A 22,004-nucleotide genomic window follows, 5' to 3' on the forward strand; every position below is an offset into this window, starting at 1 on the left:
TTCAGGCTGGTGGTGGTGGTACAATGGTGTGGATGATATTTTCCTGGCACACTTTGGGCCCATTAGTACCAATTGAGCATTGTGTCAACGCCACAGCCTACCTGAGTATTGTTGCTGACCGTGTCCATCCCTTTATGACCAGTCATAAAGGGATGGACACGGTCATCTATGTCCATCCCTTTATCACCATCTGGATGGCTACTTCCAGCAGGATAACGCGCCATGTCATAAAGCGTGAATCGTCTCAGACTGGTTTCTTGAACACGACAATGAGTTCATTGAACTCAAATGGCCTCAACAGTCACCAGATCTCAATCCAACAGAGAACCTTTGGGATGTGATGGAATGAGAGATTCACATCATGGATGTGCAGCTGACAAATCTGCAGCAACTGCAGGATGCTATCATGTCAACATGGACCAGAGTCTCTGAGGAATGTTTCTAGTACCTTGTTGAATCTATGCCATGAAGGATTAAGGCAGTTCTGGAGGCACCTAATAAAGTGGCCAGTGAGTGTATATAGTTGTACTAAGTGTCTGTTTTGGGATTGAGCAATTAACTCAGAAATCTGAGCACATGCATACATGTCTATAAGCTGTCATTGTGTTGGAAAAGCATTTTTGGGTGAAGCCTGAAGGTTGTAATTTCTTTTCCTTTTTTCTGTTATCAGCATTACTTTCATTTGAGCACTGACTTGGCTGACTCTGATATCTACCTCTACAATAAACCTGGAGGGCAGGGAACAGGAGGCAAAGGTAACAACATCCTAAGTCTTAACTTACAGTATCATCATGAGTTTTTGTCTTTCTCTGTAATATCCAAGGTCTAAAAAACTTTGGATAGTAAAAACTAAAATAAACAAATACATAAAAATAAAAAATTATGGTCTAAGAGCATTTACCAGAAGAAACATTATTAACACAGTGTTAATAATATGGTTGGTTAGTATGTGGGGCCTCATTTTATATTTCAAAACTGCAAATAGCAGCAGACCATATTCAGCCTGCTTTTTGCCTAGGGATGTTGGGACCAGATGGCATTTTTGAGATGTGTAATGGGAACAAACATGTGGGACCCTAGCCCTTGAGTGAACTCCAGTGAACATAATTATTTGATTTTTTTCTTCTGCCGTTAATGTCAGACAAGTGCGGTACATATAATCTTGCTTTAATATAAAATTCCATCAGTTTGATGAAATACGTTTCTGCTGGGTTTGTTTCCCCACCCTTGTGAAAAATAGTCTAAGTATATAAAATGTTAGCATACTTGAAGCTAGATTAATTATCAGTATACTGATTATTTAACTTATTTTAAATAAGTTAAGGATTATTTAACTTGAAGCATGTTATTTTTTTAACAACTAATTTTGTGCTTTATGTATTTTAATTGTAATTAAATTGTAGAAATTCACAATTTGAAGTGTGCCAAGTTTACTGTCAGATGCTTTTTTGAAACAACGTAAAGTATATTTTTTATACTTAAAGTGTAAAGCATTTGTGTAATATAAATGTGCTTGGTTAGTGTATCTTAAGTTTATCATTTTTATGAATGAATTACATTTAAAATATATTTAGAATGTCTTCAAAATATATAAGCATTATCCACTCACTGGCTACTTTATTAGGTACACCTGTCCAACTGCTCATTTACGCAAATGTCGAATCAGTATTTCACATGACAGCTACTCCATGCATTTAGGCATGTAGACGTGGCCAAGACGATCTGCTGCAGTTCAAACCGAGCATCAGAATGGAGAAAAAAGGTGATTTAAGTGACTTTGAACGTGGCATGGTGGTTGGTGCCAGACGGACTGGATTGAGTATTTCAGAAACTGCTGATCTACTGGGATTTTCACACACAACCATCTCTAGGGTTTATAGAGATGGTTGTGAAAACTAATCCACAGGACTAGGGATGTCATAGGAGTGGAGCTAGTCTCTGTCAGAGAGAAGGATCCCGTCCAAGATGCAGGTCATTTTGGACAACAAATCTCATCTACTTCATGGCGTGGTGGCTGGATACAGGAGCACCTTCAGCCAGAGACTCATTTTACCAAGTGAACCACAGAGTGACACAGAAAGTCATTTCTGCCTGTAGCCATTAGACTTTACAATAACCAACTATGAGTAACTTAAATCTTTTTTTCTCTGCATTCATTTGTAGGTTGTTTATAGATCAACATATATGCATGGATATTTATTTATATTCAGTCATATTGAATTACTTTCATCACTCTTATGTATTTAATAAATTAGATCTCTTATGGTTATATTTGCATTATTAATATTTAACATATTGGGTGGAGTAGCCTGTCAACTAATAAGCAATTTCCCCTTGGGGATCAATAAAGTAAATTTTATTCTATTCTTATTATATTCCATAAACCAGTGTTTCCCAACCCTGGTCCTCAAGGCCCACTGTCCTCCATGTTTTAGAGGTTTCCCTGCTTTAATCTGCCTGATTCAACTAATTGCAGTTCAACAAACACCTGTTAATCAATCATCAATTGAAATCAGCTGGGCTGAAACAAGGAAATAACTAAAACATGCAGGGCAGTGAGCCATCAGAACCAATGTTGGGAAACACTGCCATAAACAATCCAGCTCTATTCCTGAAATATGTTTTATTGTGCATACATTATGCATACATTATATACAGTATCTTTATTAATAAAGTAATTAATAATGCCATTTTTCTGTCTTGTCTTTCAGGCATTGCCTGCATTGCTCTTTCATTTGTAGATGCTCAAGGTTGCCCCTTTGGGGTTGCATCTCATGACTGTCCCTCTATTCTAAAATATGAGCCCTGCTCCATCCCTCTTCACCCAGAACATTTTGAGGAGCTGACAACTGTAATTAAAGCAGAAGCCATCAACATAAACCAAAGTTCAGGTAATAGACACACAGATTGGCTTATGTTAGGATAGAGCTCTGGGATGTCGTTTTTTATTCCCAAACTTTATTTGGTTTTTAACAAATTGTACATATAACTCTCATTACATTGTACATATAAACAATTTTCATTATAATAGAAAGGCCTTCAAAGGTAATTGGAGAAGTCTGTAGGCTAAATAAAAAGCAGACCCCTCCTTGTGGAATATAACTAGTGATGCAACAATAAGATGCATCTTAATAATACTACAGAGAAAAGAGACCTATTGAGAAAAAAGAAAAATTAAATAAATTACAAATAAATAAATAACACATAAATGAATAAAATGAGATGATTTTTTTAAAAATAAATAAATTGATGGTAATTAAAAAAAAAAAGACAAATAAATAAATGGAAAATAGAAGTCATCGAAGAGTTACCATGTCTTGAAAAAAGTAAATATGGCTACCCCTCTTCTAACATTTTAAAGATGCAGTAGCATTAGGTAGAATCTCTGGGAATACAGATCCAGCCCTAGAAACATTATGGAGACACCACATTTTTCAGATTCTTCTCTGCGAAGTCTTCTTGACTTCGTAGAGAGCACAGGAAGCTGCATTGAACCATTGAACCTGTCCGTTTGGCAAAGTTATCTGTAATACGGCTGGGTAGAAAAGGGCTAACTTAACAGCAGGGCGGGAATGGAACACTTTCTTCACTTTAGTAAAGGCAGCCCGCTTTTTTTGCGACAGCAGTGGAAAAATTTAGATCATTTTCCCATTTGCTGTTTTAAATCTTTACTGCATTTAACTGCATGTTAACTGGCATAAACATCAAAATATACTCTGATTTTAGCTTAAGAATGATCAAAAATAAAATTATAAGACTTACAAATATATCTAAAATTTAACATGGCATTGTTCCAATTTTAACCTCTGAATTCTTACACATCATGAACAAAGAATAGTTTCTCTACCATTAACTTTGACTGGACTCACTTTATTCTCATGCTCTGAGCTACTTTATGAATCAACAAGCAACATGCACTGAATATTATCCAAATAAACGCAAAATAAAACTCCTAACACCTGGAGTTAGTAAGACATCACGGTCTTCTAATCACCTAGCCCCGCAGGACTTCCCCAGCTCAGGAAGGCATCCTGCCAATCTAACTCTTGGGTGTTAGAACTCTCAATTATTAGCAAAATGGTGCATAGAAACGTAACACAGTGGTATCTACTGGTCAAATAAGAGGTTAACATATTACAGAGTAGTTTTGGTGTGCTTTCACTGTGTACTACCCTGTAGAAGAATAAAACAGGATTTAGCAATGACGACCGAAGCGCTGCCATCAGCGTCCAGATTGCGTCTGAGGCAAACAGAAAAGTCCGGCCCAAAACCAACCCGGAAGCAACTCCCCCCAAACAAAGGTTCCGCTACGCAACTACTGCTCCCATCCCAACCTCAAGAATTAATATGAGGTTTAGATTAATATGCCAAAATGCAAACAAAAGATAATTTGTTTGCATTTAATAAAAATAGAATAAAGTGTATATGAAAGTATTTCAAAATTAGAAAACAACCAAAATAATGTAGTGACATTTTTAGGTGCACCACACAGAGCAAGGACCTAACTTGGCAACAGAGCCACTGAACCAGGTTCGAATGACACGCAGAAAGCCACAGGCCTCCTTAAACTTTCTTCTGGAATTTTCTAGTTATTTTTATAATACTCAGATTTTTGCTTTATTTATTTGAAAGTCATTTACCGTATTTCTGTTTGATCTCTTTCAGCAGCCCAACTAAACGTGCGTTTTGATATTTGGGAACAAGGGAACATCAGCCCCATACAGCTGAGTGATAAACTACAAGGGGCGCTGCGCCATGCACTCTGTGATGCTATCATGGAACTTAGAGTCTTGCGAAATCCTCTTTGTCTTGGTGCCACAGAAAGCTCAGACAGAGGTCAGAGAGAAGGAACTAAAGGTAACACTGTCTTGAAAAATATTAGTTAACATTATTCTAAATGCCTACCACAAAATTTAAATCCTGCAAACTTTTCTGCAGTGTGCAGTAATAAGTATTATGTAAAACCATCACATATCCTGAGATTCCTTCTGACTTTTCATAGAGGCATCACAAATTAATATGACACCTTTGCATTTTACAGCTTGCAGAAAGGAATAAATGTTGCTTGCCAGTTTTATCACGGAAAAAACTTGTTTAGAATGAACTGATTTATTGGTTTCTAGGATTAGCAAATGTCCACAAACTTTTGTTTGACTTTGTATTATTGTGAAATCTGTTTTCAGGACAAGGGACATATTTGTCTGAGGTGAAAGAAAAGAAGGACAGCCCCAGGCAACGTAGTGGCTCACGGATCTTTAAAAGCGGCCCTTCTCCAATCACCTTAATCCATTCAGCAGGTGTCAACCCGCTGATGGGGACCAGCACACCAGAATCTACTACTCCTAATAAAATCTCACGCCGGAGCTTTTGGGATATTTTGGTTAGTTTGTCAAACATCAAAGACTTTTATTACAGAGCTGTTCTTTCAATAACTACATGGATTCTTCACTATAAACTTATTTAGTTAGTACTTTCGGGCTCGAAACTACTATACTAATTTGTATAGTCTATCTGTAAACAGAGCTAATCTTTTTCTTACATAAGAGTAAACCCGACTCAGCAGAGCTTGGGAGCCCCAAGACAACTGATGACATTGTTCAAGAAAAGGGAGAAGAGGGCAGAGCAGCACGGCGAAGACACAAGACGGAGAACGTAAAGCAGCAGTGGAGTCAGGAGAGAGCTGTGGCTGTGGAGCTTGAGCAAGCTCAAAGGTGGTGTGGCTGAAACTTCTGATAAAGTCTTCATGTCATATTTTAGGCTTCAACCTTTAGGGCCCACAAAGTAAAGCTTTTGCAAAACAAGGGCTTTGCCTACGGACAGTTAAACCACGATGTGACAGTTTTGTCTTTAGTTCCACAGAAAAATAGCGGTTTCAAAATACTTCTAAAATTAGCTCTGTGCTGTGCCAACTGGATATCTGGTGGTCAGATATGAAGGTACATTTGGTGCAAAGGTATTTGTGTCATGTAACTGAGAAGTTGAAGTTGCAGAGAAAGATCCTATAAGAGTTTTGTAAATGTAATTTTTTTCAGTCTTTCACAAATACAAAATAGCAGCTTCACTTCTTCAAATTCTTAAATACAAAACACAAATTTATGCTTTTAAAAAGATCTTACATTTACATTTCACCCAAATGATCCAAAGCAACAATGCAAGTCCACAGAAAAAAAATCATTGTTGCTTCCTGAACAATATGGCTCAAATAAATTGGGTTGCAGTCCTTTATTAGAACCAGCTCCCTCTCCTTCATCACTCCATCCAGCTTCTTCTGGCAAAACCACAGATAAATCACTCAAGTCTTTGCTGAAATTTCTCACAGTTTCGTCCCGTTCTGTGTACTTAGCCTTAGTTGTTAAAGTTTTGATTTTCCCCTATTATTTAACTAAACTAACTATTTGCCTCAGTTACTAAAGATGAAAATTCAGACACTTCAATCCTGTGGTATTATAACAGTCTGTGAAAAATATTCTATATTAAAAATATTATCATTAAAAGTTTTTTGCACACAGAATGAAATGTTTTATCATGTCACAGACTCTTTCAGTTGTGGTAAATAAACTATTATAATTCTTAGTTACTTTGGAAACATGTAATACAGTTTAAATCAAATGTTTACTTGCTGTAAATAAGACAGAAAAAAAATTTCTGTGATGTAAATATTTTAGTTTAAATTGTTCAAACTCTAAAGTTTACATTAATTTGCCAGTCATGGTATTTTGTTGAATTGTTTTACTCTATGACCTGGCTAAGTTGTTTTGCGGGTTCTTTTACAAACTTCTCACAGCAGTATGTTAAACGTTTTGCCCATTCCTTTTGACAAAACATATGTTTATGCCTTAAAATTCAAAAGTTTCAAATCAAATGTTTACAAAGCCCACATGACATCATCATGTGGGCTTTCCCAGATTATATATAGACATATTAGTTTTAGTGTATTTAAACTTCTGACTTTGAAAAAATAAAACAGATTTAATGTCAGACAGTGAGGAAAGAAAATCTTTGTTTTATTAAAAACATAATATGTAACTACTTGGTCCAATTGAAATTGTCACTTCTGGTTGAATGTGGTTTCCAGTAATCAGCACATGAGCTTGAATCATGTGTAACAAGTAGGTTTGTTAAATTCAATGCATTGATCCTGCATTAATTCACATTCTTTTAATGCCATTAATTTTCAATGCACAATAAATTACACAAGTTTCTGTACACTTTGGATGTCCTCTATTCTGAAGCTTGAACATAATTTCCTTCTCTGTTCCTGCTGTTTATCTATGGGGCTAATATCCCGTTTCTTATCTCTGAAAACAGCTTCACTCTCCACCTCCCTCCTACATGGGGCTGTGGCACTCAGAGCATAGGAAGATCCTTGAAATTATTTTTCCTGCTATTGACACAACAGAAACCTTGTCTTAGTGAGATTAAAATTGTTTATTGTTTGACTGGCCTTGTGGAAACCTTGAAAATATTTTTTTAAATAAACAAGGTCTTGTTCTGTTTGTTTAGGAGGCAGGTGTCTCAGTTGGAGGAGGGAGATGCAGGCACTTTACATCCTGTCTACCAAGATACTTGCCAGTCATGGATCACGTTTATGGCCAGACTTGGTGAGTTTCTGTCTGTGTGCCAGCACTAAATCAAAAGAAATTTCAGACATGTATGTGACAATGACAGTTTTCTGTTCAATGACCCATCATAGCTCTTCCTGTTTCTCTTTTTAAAAATGCATGACAACTGCTGGTGAAAAGGCTGTCCCTCCATCCAACATTGCACAACTGAAATTGCATCCAACTTCCTGCTGCCTTCCATTTTGACAGAGATTGACAATTTGGTCAGTTCTTTGGCCAGTGATACAACAGTGAAATCATTTGAAAGGATGAGGTCAGTAGTTTCCTCCAAACTGTTGCATTCTGAATCAGCATTAGCATAATACTAATGGGATTTGGTGCTCTAGTTTTAAAAGTAGTTTTTGTCATAGACTGTTTTGATTGCTAGAGCTGGGAAGTTTAACACCTTTTGATTAGAAGTTTAAGCTAAAAAAATAACCTTAAGCAGAATTATAAGCTTACTACCTGCCTGGCCCAATGAGGTGACTTTACTGCAGAGCACTGTGAGCCATTTGAAGAAGGATTTGGTGAAATTGAAAGAAAAATGCAAGGATATGGAAGGACAAATGAAAAAGTACCATATCAGAATCCTCGATGTCCCTGAAACACATTTCTCAACTACTAGCCCAATTTCCCCAGCTTGAGAGAAACTGTGATTGACTACTCACAATGGAATTTGAGCAAAAGGGAAAATGAGTGCCAGGTCACGGGTCATGAACGTTAAGCTTAAGGAGTGTGTGGAGATACTGCGCCATGCGTGCAGCCATACCCCTCTTCAATTCAATGGAGAATTGGGAAAATGCTAGAGCATTTTTCCAATTCCACGACGATTATAGCCAGAACCAGAGCAGCATTTACAGAGACCCCTGAATTCCTCCAATTCCCAGCTCCGCTTTGTATTAATCTTAGACTGGTGGGTAAGGAATTTGTAGATTCTGGCAAAGCCATGAATTACATGCTGAAGATCCTCTTAACTTCTGATGAGAGGAAATAACTTTAAAATTAATATGCAAAGATGATGAAAATATGATAAAACATGCTTTTTGGGAAATGGTTGGGCCAAGTTTTTCCGGAACCTTTTTTGGATCTAATGTGTCTTTCTGTTATGTCCAAACCAGGTGTAACCACCAAATTCGATTATGTTTTTTCCGGCTAGGTGAATCTCATTAAGTGAAATAAAGTCTGAATTAAAACTCATCAATATTAACTGTCGGAGCTCCTAGTTCATTTAAGCCCATCCATTTATATTCCAGTGTGGTAGAGTGTATGGAGTATAAAATAAAGTCTAAGCTGGAGAACTTCCCTCCTCAGACAACAATGACCAGTCTCTGTTGTCACTGTCAGCTCTTCCACAGACCTCACCACCTCCAGCCTACCCTTGGTCACTTTGCTATTTCCCGTGATGCAAAACTAATAGCCAAAGGGCAGTTGATCCAATAAAGATTTAAAGTTTAGCTCAATAAACCATTCAGTATGCCTCTTTGTCAAGCGAATGTGAACATGTCCATACTTAACATTGCTTCTAAGAAGCTGTTTTTTCCGTATAAAGCTAATATTTTCCTGGCAGAGCTGAATTCCAGTTTAATCATACTGGGGCATCTTCCTCTATCCTTGATCCTCTTATCTGCAACAACACTGGCACTGCCTCGAAACAGCTCCTATTACAGTCTCACTCATTCACCAGGGCTGGAATATCTTCCCCCTTTGAACAGAGTAATCTGGGGATAATCACGACCAGATCAGGTTCAAATCTGGTACTGGCCTTCTCACAAGCCCAGTCCAGTATAGCCTTCATTTGTTCAATTCTTCTTAACACAATACTTACCTCTAGGTCTATGTTGTCCTGAAGTTGTTTTGCTCTCTGTGAAAATTCAGCCTTTAGACATTCCTTGTTCTTGTTAACCATATTTTGCAAAGAACCACAAAGGGTTAGAGTTCAGCTGCTCCTCAAATGGGATTTTTAGTACATCAGTTTTTGGAGTTTAACAGCCTAAATTCATGCAGTGCACTGCCTAAATGCAAATCAGCATCCTTATAGTCCTTCTGCCTTGTGAAAAAAAAGAAAAGAAATGTTGGCTAATACAAACATTTGACAAGACCTCTATGCTAAATTCTTTTTCTTACTCTTTTGAGGGATTAACACAAATACAAACCTTTTCTGTTATTTTCAATAGAGTTTTAATTTAATTAATTACATCTGAGACAATGAAACATCACAAAAATAAATTTACATTATATTCTGCAGTATTTTATTTTACATGTCACTCAGTTTCAAATATCACATAAATGTTTGTCTCTGTATTTCAACCCTTTTACAGCTGCCCCAGAGGAGATGTGTTTTTTCCATTCCCTCTTGTCCAGCACCGCAGCCACCCTCCTGACGCTAAAAGAAGTTTCATTCTCATTGGGCGAAATTTCTACCAGTGGCACTGTTGCACAGAGCAAGGTACCCACCTGCTGGAATTTATCAGTGTAAAAAACAGACATCTTGTGTGACATATGGAACTGCCGGCACCCTTAGCAATGTGAGGTTTATCACAGGCACTACTTGAACAACTTAACTTCCACTTCAATTCAATAGCCATATGCTGTCTGATGCAGACAATGCATGACAGATTTTCAACATTATAGCAGGCATCTTCAAATCCAGACCTCAAGGTTCAGGAGTTTAGATGTACCCTTAGTTTAACTTACCTTAATCCAATGACTGAATGACCTCCTCAGTTCAATGCAATTCAGCTTATTTATATAGTGTCAATTCACAACAATGTTGTCTCAAGGCACTTTACAAATAATTATTTCAATTCATTCATATATTTTACAATTGATCCTAGTTATGAAACAGTACAGTATTCAAAGTAGTTAAGAAAATGGAGTAGATTGCATCAAGCCACTGACTTGCAGCATTCACTTCTTCTGGACAAGCACATAATGACAATTGCTTGTGTTGTGACTTTACAGCAATTCCTCATACAAATCATGCATGAAGTGACAGTGGAGAAGAAAAACTCCCATTTAACTGGGAGAAACCTCCAGCAGATCCTGGCTCGGTACAAGTGGCCATTTCCACAACCAACTGGGGATTTGAGAAGAGAGAGCAGAAAGCATGTGGGATTATTTTAGATGTTCATAAAATGAAAAAGTTAAGAGCAGGAGAGGCAAAACAATTGGTTGATAGGAGAATTGTCTCAGCCAATCCCCTTCTCCAAGAAGGAATCACGGAAAGCTAACCCAGGTGTAGAGACTACGGAGAGAAAAATAAGTCGAGAGAACAAAAAGCTAACAGTTAAAACGACAGCAAAAAATTCAAATTGAAGAATAGTAGAAGAAAATGAGAAAAAGTGGTCAGTTTGTCCTACAGTAGCCTTATCCTGTTGTAGCATAACTACAGAAAAAGCTCAGGATAACCTAAGGCAGTCTAACTATAACATTAAAAAGAAAGGTTTTGACCCTAGTCCTAAAAGTGTTGGTCTCACAGACTACGACTGGGAGCTGGTTCCATAGGAGAGGAGCCTGATAACTAAACAATCTGCCTACCATTCTACTTTTTGATATTCTAGAAACCAGCAGTAAACCTGCAGTCTGAGAGCAAAGTGATCTGTTAGGAACTTATGGAAGAATCAGATGTGAAAAGGAGAATTCTGGATTTAACAGCCAGCCAAACAGTAAATAAAATAAACCCTTTTGATTTCATGTAATAATTACTGTGTGAAAAAATGTGTTTCCCTAATGAAAATGTCAGACCAAAAAGGAAGTTACCAAATTTCATAAGGAGCTGAGTCTTGTAAATTTCTGCATAAATTTAAATGACTTTCTTTCTGAAGTATATTGTTGTTTTAGCCGTCTGTGTAGTGTGAAAGCGCAAAGCCATGTTTTGTGCCAAAGCTTTTGAATATCCTGTACTTACTCCTGCTCTCTGATGCTGTGTTTTTCTGTCAAAGCCAGCTGTCTAACACTCGTGTGTTATTTTACAAACATTTGCTTACATCATTATATGTTGAGCTGTGTTTCACTGTCCACCTTGCCTTGCTGTTTGTACCATCTGTTTGGCTGCAGAAGACAGTTCAGATGAGGAAAGCTCCACAGGGCTAAATAGGTTCACACGTAAGTTTGGCTCTTAGCTTAATAACAATAATGCTGGTCAATTTTTAAAAGAATATTTTTCTTTAATAAATGGTACAATATATAATCTGTCACAGAATTCAACAACAAATGAGCTGTCTTCAAATTAACCTTTTTGCTTCAGGCATGAAATTTTAGTTTAACCTTTTTCTGTACATAAATCTGCCTAAAAAATTATATATATATTATGTTATATATATATATATAGTGCCATGCGAGAGTATTCGGCCCCCTTAAACTTATCAACCTTTTGTTGCTTTTCAGGCTTCAAACATAAAGATCTAAAATTTTTATTATTTTGTAAAGAATCAACAACAAGTGGGACACAACCATGAGGTGGAACAAAATTTATTGGATATTTTAAACTATTTTAACAAATAAAAAACTGCAAAGTGTGGTGTGCAATATTATTCGGCCCCTTGCGTTACTATTTTGTAGCTCCACCTTTTGCTGCGATTACAGCTACAAGTCACTTGGTTTTCTCTCTATCAATTTTGCACATCAAGAGACTGAAATTCTTGCCCATTCCTCCTTTTAAACCAGCTGGAGCTCAGTGAGGTTGGATGGAGAACGCTTGTGAACAGCAGTTTTCAGCTCTTTCCACAAATTCTCATTTGGATTCAGGTCTGGACTTTGACTTGGCCATTCTAACACCTGGATACGTTTATTTGTGAACCATTTCATTGTAGATTTTGCTTTATGTTTATGACCATTGTCTTGTTGGAAGGTAAATCTCTGTCCCAGTCTCACGTCTTTTGCAGACTGCAACAGGTTTTCTTCCAGTATGGTTCTGTATTCGGCTCCATTTATCTTCCCATCCATTTTTAACCATCTTCTCTTTCCCTGCTGAAGAAAAGCAGGCCCAAACAATGATTCTGCCACCAGCATGTTTGACAGTGGTGATGGTGTGTTCAGGCTGATGAAGTGTGTTGCTTTTACGCCAAATGTATCGCTTTGCATTGTGGCCAAAATGTTTGATTTTTGTTTCATCTGACCAGAGCAACTTCTTCCACATGTTTGCTGTGTCTTCCAGGTGGCTTGTGGCAAACTTTAAATGAGACTTTTTATGGATATCTTTGAGAAATGGCTTTCTTCTTGTTGCTCTTTCATAAAGACCAGATTTGTGCTGTGTACCGCAGATTGTTGTCCTATGGACAGACTCTCCCACCTCAGCTGTAGATCTCTGCAGTTCATCCAGAGTGATCATGGGCCTCTTGGCTGCATCTCTTGATCTTTCTTCTCCTTGTTCAAGATGAAAGTTTAGAGGGACGGCTGGGTCTTGGTGGATTTGGTCCGATACTCCTTCCATTTCAATATGATCGCTTGCTCAGTGCTCCTTGAGATGTTTAAATCTTGGGAAATCTTTTGTTATCCAAATCCAGCTTTAAACTTCTCCACAACAGTATCGGACCTGCCTGGTGTTCCTTGGTCTTCATGATGCTCTCTGCGCTTTAAACACAAACCTGAGACGATCACAGAGCAGGTGCATTTATAGGGGACTTGATTATACACAGGTGGATTCTAATTATCATCATCAGTCATTTAGGACAACATTGGATCATTCAGAGATCCTCACTGAACTTCTGGAAGGAGTTTGCTGCACTGAAAGTAAAGTAATATTGCCCCACTTTCCAGTTTGTTATTTAAAAAAGTTTAAAATGTCCAATAAATTTCGTTCCACCTCACGATTGTATGCCACTTGTGTTGATTCTTCACAAAATAATAAACATTTTAGATATTTATGTTTGAAGCCTGAAAAGTGGCGAAAGGTTAAAAAGTTATTTCACAAGGCACTATATATATATATATATACACAGTACAGACCAAAAGTTTGGACACACCTTTTTATTCAATGAGTTTCCTTCATTTTCATGACTATTGACATTGTAGATTCACACTGAAGGCATCAAAACTATGAATAACACATGTGGAAATATGCACTAAACAAAAAAGTGTAAAACAACTGAAAATACCCTTTATATTCTAGTTTCTTCAAAGTAGCAACCTTTTGCTGTGATTACTGCTTTGCACACACTCTGCATTTTCTTGATGAGCTTCAAGAGGTCGTCACCTGAAATGGTTTTCACTTCATAGGTCAACCTGTCCTGTCAGGTTAATAAGTGGGATTTCTTGCCTTATAAATAGTCATGAAAATAAAGAAAACCCATTGAATTAGAAGGTGTGTCCAAACGTTTGGTCTGTACTGTATATATATATATATATATATATATATATATATATATATATATATATATATATATATATATGTAAACCTCACATTATTGCTGTAATTTGACTGTAGATTCTGTTGACTATCGTTTGAGAATATAAAAATAAGAATATGAAACACTTATTTGAGAGCCCCTATAAAAGGATTGTAATATGTAACTTGAAATGTTTTTGCTGTCCTATTTTTCTAAATTTTCTCTTTTGATTCGCCAGCTCACAAGGGCTTCCAACGATTTGAGGCTCTGGAGCAGAGTGATCTGATAACTCCTGGCCATCCTGAAGCAGGACAAGCTCCCCGACAGAGATTCCTGTTCATCAGCATTGCAGAGAAAAAGGTAAACGTTTTTGTGAAACGGTAATTATGTGACTGCTGCTGGGGCCAAATAAAGAAAACACATTTAGGAGCTTAAAAGCTATTCTTGTTTATTTCAATATTGTGACATTAACTTAATGTGGCAATGTTATGAATGAAATGTTTGTATTTTCCCCGCTTACAACTAGATTACTAGCTATGCAATGTAGCGACAGAGTTGTCATTAGATTGTCTGAACACACAGAGTTTCTCAAGATTCAGTTCTTGGGCCACAGTAAGTCAATATCTGCAGATACAGAAACAATGTTCTGCAGTGGAAATGCAAAACATGTCTGTTCTCAATGTTTTTTGAATATTCATAGTAGGTCTGCTTTTTGTAGGTGACTTTGTACAGTTATAACTGGTCTGTGGACCTGGGTGCATCTCTGAACCGTGAACTGGTACGCCTTGTAAAATGGCAGAATGCGAGGGCTCATGTTGTTCACTGCCTGTTCAACCAAAAGATGGGCCTCTTCCATCACTATTGCTTCTCTGATCCACCTCTTCAGGAACTGGACTCCAAGCTGGTATGTTAAACTCAACAATCAAGTTACTGAAGTGATCTAATCAAGTTGACTGTTATTGATATAACATTATTACAGCAAATATTACCAATTAAAGATAAAATGTATTCATTTTATGGGAAAATGATGAGATATTAAGAAATGTGAATATAGATGCTCAAGACTTATTCCACTCCTAACAAAAGCACAGATTGTGAAGTGTGTCATAAATGTCCTCATTTTAAACATCCACATTTTGTTTACTTTTGATCTGACAACGTTATAATTGCTTCAGACAAAATATTATTCCAGAAAAGGCAATAATATTTTGCCTCTGGAGTCTATGGACATACGTGTCTTTTTTACATGTCTGATTTGCGGCGACGTAGTGGCAAGACTTCGCCTCCCCCAGTCTCACTTTCTACTTGTGCTTAAAGTGCACATTATAAACTACACACCAGTTATTTAATTGTGTTAATAGGCCAAGTAAAACCAGAGTTATGGTAAAATAAGTAAACCATATTTTTCCGAATGTCAGAAATGTTAAAAACTGGCTTTTCTGGGAATGTGACAGGAAATGAGCTTCAAACGCAAAAAACGAAACGCAACATTAGATCCCTTTGTTATTGGAAATCTCACATCTTCAACAAATAATTATGGGCTGTATTTTGTTGATAAGAAACAAAGTAAAGTTGCTCAAGTTACGGTATATATATATATATGAAAGAGAAGCGGAAACAGAGTAGCGGCAAAGGCAGTGAGATCGCGAAATTGATGCGAAGTTTGGATATCGGGGCAATCGGTGGCATCCACTAAGTAATTTCGTTTTAGCTTTAGTGATTTCAGTTCTGTATATAAAGGATTATGTGAAGAATGAACACGCAGCAGGCAGTTGCGCTCTGTTTTGTGCCGGAAGACGAAGAGGGGAAACCTGCAGCCGCAGTCTGGGTGCAGTGAGGATTGCCATGATGACGATGGCGGATCAATCATTCTTATTGGCAATTGACAAAGAGTATTAGAGACTTAGAGATAGATGAGATCCTGGCAGTCTGAGAGGCACCTACTCAGAGATCCAAGCAGGGGAATGGCGGCGCTGCGCAGCTGCAAGGAGTCAATCACTACCGGGTGAGGCAGAGCCACTCCCCCAGCAGCTAGTAGTAAACAGCTTACAGCCACAGCTAACTCCGGGAGCCAAGGTTTTTCCTATAGTCCAAAATACTTTTTTTACCTTGTTCCCACCAAACAATTACACATTTTGTTGTCATCTTGTTTTGACCTATGATGTTTTTTCAAAAATTGCATACAAACGAATGAGGAATTGCCTTCATTTTCATGCTAATAATGTTGTAAAACTGTGTTGTTTGCAATATTTTTACATCAGTTTAAGAAATTTACAATATATATTGTAATTCTAAATTATAAAAAACATTTTTTGTGAATATTTGACATTTCACAGTGACAAAATTTTTATTTTTTTCAAATCGGATTTTGTTTTTCTGTGACTCGAGGTCCAGAATGCAGCCACAGTATGTCCAAAAGTAAAAACTAAGTGTAAATTCAAAAAGTTCAGATTGTCCTGAAAAAAATGATACCACATAAGGCAATATTATATATAATATTAATGGTTTCTATTAGGGTAAAATCAAAATTGGTCAAAAACGACCATATGTACCTGGACCCCAGAGGGATACAATGCTGTTGTTCATCAGAGAAGGACCTGCCATAATAGTATTCATCCAGGCTACAGTAAATGCCTTGTACTGCCTTCACCATATGGAAATGCAACTAAACTCAGTCAGCTAAATTCTTCCTTGATATCATGACTCTGAGGAAAGTTGTTTTCTTGTCCACAGCCTTATTGACACTAATGAAGTATGAAACTAAAAGACACAAAAAGGGTATATTACTCATTAAGCTATTTTCATATAAACATGTACATATACGCTTAATGTAAATAAATGAGATTATATTCCACATGATGTAGCTTCTTGTTCTTAGTTTAACGTTTTGCACAAACTAAAAATCTATCATTTTTAATGATTTTCAATATATATAAACACTAAATAACTTATGTATTGCAGTAGTTTGGTCTAATAATGAATTAACAAAAGTAGTACAAAACTTGCAATAAACATTCATAAATACTTGAGATCAAACTTAACAAACCAGAAATGATGTGAAAATAATGATCTAGAATAATATATTAAACACAATATACTAACAATGTTCAGAGGGAAGGTGTATGCAGACAGCACTGGATTGACTGGACAGATGGACAACAAGTGAAAACTGACTCTCAGTCTGACTTTCTGGTTGAAGTCACATGACACATAGTTGGGCTGTATCTCTTAAAGGGACAGACACCACATATACACTGCCTGGCCAAAAAAAAAAAGTCGCCACCTGGATATAACTAAGCAAATAGGTACAAGCCTCCTATTGGATAAGTACTGCATAGGCGATTATCTTTCAGCTGGCAACAAGTTATTTAACCCCAGCTGATGCAATGAGTAACTCCTCATTTCTTAAACAACCATGGCAAAAGACACATCCTGTGGTCGTGGAAAAGACGTTAGTCTGTTTAAAAAGGGTCAAATCATTGGCATGCATCAAGCAGAGAAAACATCTAAGGAGATTGCAGAAACTACTAGAATTGGGTTAAGAACTGTCCAACGCTTCATTAAAAACTGGAAGGATGGTGGGGAACCATCATCTTCCAGGAAGAAATGTGGTCGGAAAAAAATCTTGAATGATCGTGATCGGCGATTACTTAAATGTTTGGTCAAATCAAATCGAAGAAAAACAACAGCAGAACTCAGGAGTATGTTTAATTGTGAACGCAAAAGCATTTCCACACGCACAATGCGAAGGGAACTCAAGGGGTTGGGATTGAACAGCTGTGTAGCCGTAAGAAAACCTCTAATCAGTAAGGCTAACCAGAAAAAAAGGCTTCAGTTTGCTAGGGAGCATAAAGATTGGACTCTGGAGGAATGGAAGAGGGTCATGTGGTCTGATGAGTCCAGATTTACCCTGTTCCAGAGTGATGGGCACATCAGGGTAAGAAGAGAGGCAGGTGAAGTGATGCACCCATCATGCCTAGTGCCTACTGTACAAGCCTGTGGGGGCAGTGCTATGATCTGGGGTTACTGCAGTTGGTCAGGTCTAGGTTCAGCAACATTGTGTGCCCAAAGAATGAGGTCAGCTGACTACCTGAATATATTGAATGACCAGGTTATTCCATCAATGGATTTTGTCTTCCCAAATGGAATGGGCATATTCCAAGATGACAATGCCAGGATTCATGGGGCTCACATTGTGAAAGAGTGGTTCAGGGAGCATGAGACATCTTTTTCACACATGGATTGGCCACCACAGAGTCCAGACCTTAACCCCATTGAGAATCTTTGGGATGTGCTGGAGAAGGCTTTGTGCAGTGGTCAGACTCTCCCATTATCAATACAAGATCTTGGTGAAAGATTAATGCAACACTGGATGGAAATAAATCTTGTGACACTGCAGAAGCTTATTGAAACAATGCCACAGCGAATACGGGCTGTAATCAAAGCTAAAGGCGGTCCAACAAAATATTAGAGAGTGTGACCATTTTTTGGTGGCGACTTTTTTTTTGGCCAGGCAGTGTAGATACACCCACTAAAACACTCAACAGCACATGGCTGGTTTTATATTTTCATCTTTCACCTTTCTGTGACAAATGTTTTGTCACAGAAATTCTATATATTAAAAAGGTGAGTTGATGCATGTTGGGGAAGAAAACTCCTTCTCCCATGGGTATCAGGATGTTTCCCTTTATGAAAATCTTAAGTCATGCCCTCTACGTTTATCAAATCTTCCAACTTTGTGAAGTGGCCGTGGATTTTCCTCCCCTAGTTAAAAGTAAATTTGGGCATCATAAAGTAATGTTTCAGGATGGTAATTCATCTTCTGACAGTAGAAGTGTTATAATTTTAGCCCAGGAAAGACATACTGAACAAGAGAAAAGGACTCTATTACTAATTAACTGGAACATACTGTACATGCTCTAAATATGGCCATTTGCTGAAAGAACAACACATTTAGGACAGTAATTAAACCAAAACTGTACAAAAAATACACACATTTTGCATTTTAGATGAAAAACCTTATTTGTCTGTAAATACGTTCCACCCAGAACTATGAAGTGGTAATTTAGCTTCACTCAGTTCAAATTCTGTCAAACAAATTAATCTCCTATTAAGTACCTTTTTCTATGCAGTTATTAATTCAAGAAACAATCAACAGATTAGTTGTCAGTATTTTTTTTGCTAGAGACACATCTTTTGCTACAAATAATCAAGCATTCACTGAAGAAATGCATTTTTTCCGCATTTTAGACAATGTTTATTTTCTTATTTAAAAAGGAATTGATTTTTTTTGTTTTATTGTATTTCTAAAATTCTGTAACAGGCTTAAGTGGTTAAATGAAAAATCTGCAGAATGTGCCAGTTTTTTATTTGATTGTCAGAATAATCAGTAGAATCAATAGCTACAACCAACAATTAATAAATTAATTGTTAGTTGCAGCCCTAGTTTTTCTCCTAGTGAGGAGTTCAAGTATCTCAGGATCTTGTTCACGAATGGGAGAAGAAGGGAGCGGGAGACCAACACGCGGATTGGCGCAGCGTCTGCAGTTCTTTCCGTCATGACCGAAAGAACGAGCTCACGAATACAAGCGGCCGAAATGAAATTTCTCCGTAGAGTGTCTTGGCTCTCCCTTAGAGATAGGATGAGAAGCTCAGTCATCCAGGAGGGACTCAGAGTAGAGCTGCTGCTCCTTCACATCGAGAGGAGTCAGTTGAGGTGGCTCGGGCATCTGGTCAGGATGCATCCTGGACGCCTCCCTGGTGAGGTGTTCCAGGCACGTCCCACCGGGAAGAGGCCCCGGGGAAGACCCAAGACATGCTGGAGGGACTATGTTCCCAGGCCAGCCTTGAAATCCCAAGGCTGGCCTGGAAATGCCTTGGGATTCCCCTGGAAGAGTTGAAACAAGTGGCCGGGGAGTCTGAGCCACTCTGACTCGGTCTTTATCATTTCACAAATGTTTCTTGGAGGCTTCAAATTTTTATAGCGCACAGAAATTTTGATCGCTTAGTTCAGATTAGTCTTATGTTCAAACAATGTCTTCCAGGATCCTAACCCATTCCTTAGTCCTTCAATGGAGCCTGATGCCTTGCTGCGTAGTGCAGTTGCCCCTTTGCCCAGCAAGGAGCAGGGGAGGCTAGGAGGTCCAGGCCGAAGTCTTGCTCCACTCCATTTCCCCTCTGAGCTACTTCCCTTCGATGAGGCTCTGAGGGATGTCTGCACTATCCGACCCTTGACAGAAGGAGATGTAGTGGTTCGACATAGTAACCAGCTCTTGGAGATGAAGACCGCTGAGCGCAGAGGTAATTTTAGCACTAACTATCAGAATATCTTGGGCCTGTAGTGGTATTCTGCTCTGAATCAGGTCATATTTTTGTGTATTCCCTGGCAGAAATGGAGAAGCAAATGAAGATTGAAAACTTGTTTGTCACTTGGCAGCAGAGATCAGCACAGTCTAACATGCCCATATCTGTAAGTATCCCAATTGTGATCAGGAACCCATTTGTCAAAACATAATTAATTTTAATTTGGTTATAACCTAGTTCAGAAATTTAGAACTGTTCTGATCATGTTTGTGGCCCATCTGAGACAGAAGTGTTGGCTGCAGAGTTTAAGTAGCCAGGATTTTTCTCCCTGCTTTTCTGAACTGCCCAAAAAAGAAGTACCTGTCAGTCCTTTTTCTTACTTTGTTAAAGTGAACGAAGTTTTACTTTCCTTATAAAGGCTGGTGTCGGACACTGCAACACCTGAAGAGATAACTTCTAAAATTATCCTGATTTCTAACTGTTTGGTACAAACATAGGCACATTCTAAAGAAGTCTGCAGTCTGACTTGGCTCAGTGATATACAGTAGACATTTCCTCTACTGCCAGAAGTTGTGCTAAAATTGTATCACACATTTAGTCACCTTCTCAAAGGTATTGACTACGGCATGACCATCAGGCATATAACTGTATATGTTCTTGTTCTGTCTTTTATAAATGACATCAATGAACCTTGTTAAACTGGTTTTTATTTTTGAAGTTCATGAAATTGCAATGGATCACATTCTTTTCAAATCTTCCAATAATATTTTGCTGCAATAATTGTCCCTACAGGGAACAGATTTGGAGACTCTGAAGCAGTCATCAAGGCTTGTCCACTACTGTGCTACCCCACTTCTCTTTGACCCTGGCTTCCGTAAGCAAATTCAAGAGGAACCAACTCAGACTATTGTAAAGGCATGTATTCTATCTAAAGATTGTCTAAAACATTATTCCCACCTGTATTGTTTAGGGCAGTGGTTCTCAAACTTTTTTCAGTGATGTACCCCCTTAAAAATATATTTTTAGTCAAGTACCCCCTGACACGGGCAAAACATTTTTGGAATAAAAAAGAGGTACAGTGCTGTAAAATCACTGTCTGATTTATTAAAGCCAAACAACTTATATCAGTGAACCTGACAAATACATCCATACTGCAAACATTGCATGGTTAAACAAAAAAGAAAAACAGAAGACGGTGACCACCAGGAAGGTATAAAACCAGACAAAACTGAAATATGCAAAACGCTGCTAATTTATATTGGTCTCTGTAATGGTACAAAATTAAATATATACATAAATAACTAAAATGTGTTCACAGAAATAAATCTATAACTTAATTATAAATAAATTATATTTTGTTTACAAAATAAATTAACTTAATAAATAAAGATTTGCTCACAAAAAAAAATAAACGTTACCTCTTTTAGGACCAAAAAAAAGAAAATTGCACTTTAATCACTTTGCATTGAACATTTGATTTGAACAGTATGTAACATTTTTATTTATTTTATTTATTTTAAAGGATATTGAAACTAAATACTGAATATAAAATTCAGTGCATGAACACACATTTATATTTTATCGAACTTTTTACAAAATAATTTTTCCCAAGACTTATTACGAGGAGCCTACTGATTTTTTAAAGATATTTTGAAAAGCTTCACGTACCCCCTGCAGTACTTCCACGTACCCCCAGGGGTACGCGTACCCCCATTTGAGAACCACTGATTTAGGGAACCATCTGGTCAAAACAAAAATCATATCTTTTGCCAAA

The 22,004-nt window shown here is 37.5% G+C and overlaps 1 protein-coding gene across 8 annotated transcripts in view; it reads left to right on the plus strand.

Annotated features, from left to right (window-relative positions):
• The window catches only part of szt2 (SZT2, KICSTOR complex subunit), a 182,570-nt gene that overhangs the window by 131,343 nt on the left and 29,223 nt on the right, over positions 1-22,004 (plus strand). For 5 of the 8 annotated variants that reach the window (XM_023339641.1, XM_023339646.1, XM_023339642.1 and 2 more), the window contains 14 exons: positions 671-755; positions 2,712-2,891; positions 4,666-4,857; positions 5,184-5,380; positions 5,545-5,711; positions 7,504-7,601; positions 7,743-7,875; positions 9,920-10,047; positions 11,658-11,705; positions 14,166-14,287; positions 14,646-14,831; positions 19,972-20,227; positions 20,317-20,396; positions 21,023-21,145. In XM_023339641.1, the coding sequence (XP_023195409.1) occupies positions 671-755; positions 2,712-2,891; positions 4,666-4,857; positions 5,184-5,380; positions 5,545-5,711; positions 7,504-7,601; positions 7,743-7,875; positions 9,920-10,047; positions 11,658-11,705; positions 14,166-14,287; positions 14,646-14,831; positions 19,972-20,227; positions 20,317-20,396; positions 21,023-21,145 (1,995 nt within the window). The remainder of the gene's footprint in view (positions 1-670; positions 756-2,711; positions 2,892-4,665; positions 4,858-5,183; positions 5,381-5,544; positions 5,712-7,503; positions 7,602-7,742; positions 7,876-9,919; positions 10,048-11,657; positions 11,706-14,165; positions 14,288-14,645; positions 14,832-19,971; positions 20,228-20,316; positions 20,397-21,022; positions 21,146-22,004) is intronic. The other 3 variants (XM_023339644.1, XM_023339643.1, XM_023339645.1) reach the window with 3 other exon arrangements.

Source organism: Xiphophorus maculatus, chromosome 9 (genome assembly GCF_002775205.1).
Source record: "Xiphophorus maculatus strain JP 163 A chromosome 9, X_maculatus-5.0-male, whole genome shotgun sequence".
Classification (NCBI taxonomy): Eukaryota; Metazoa; Chordata; class Actinopteri; order Cyprinodontiformes; family Poeciliidae; genus Xiphophorus; species Xiphophorus maculatus.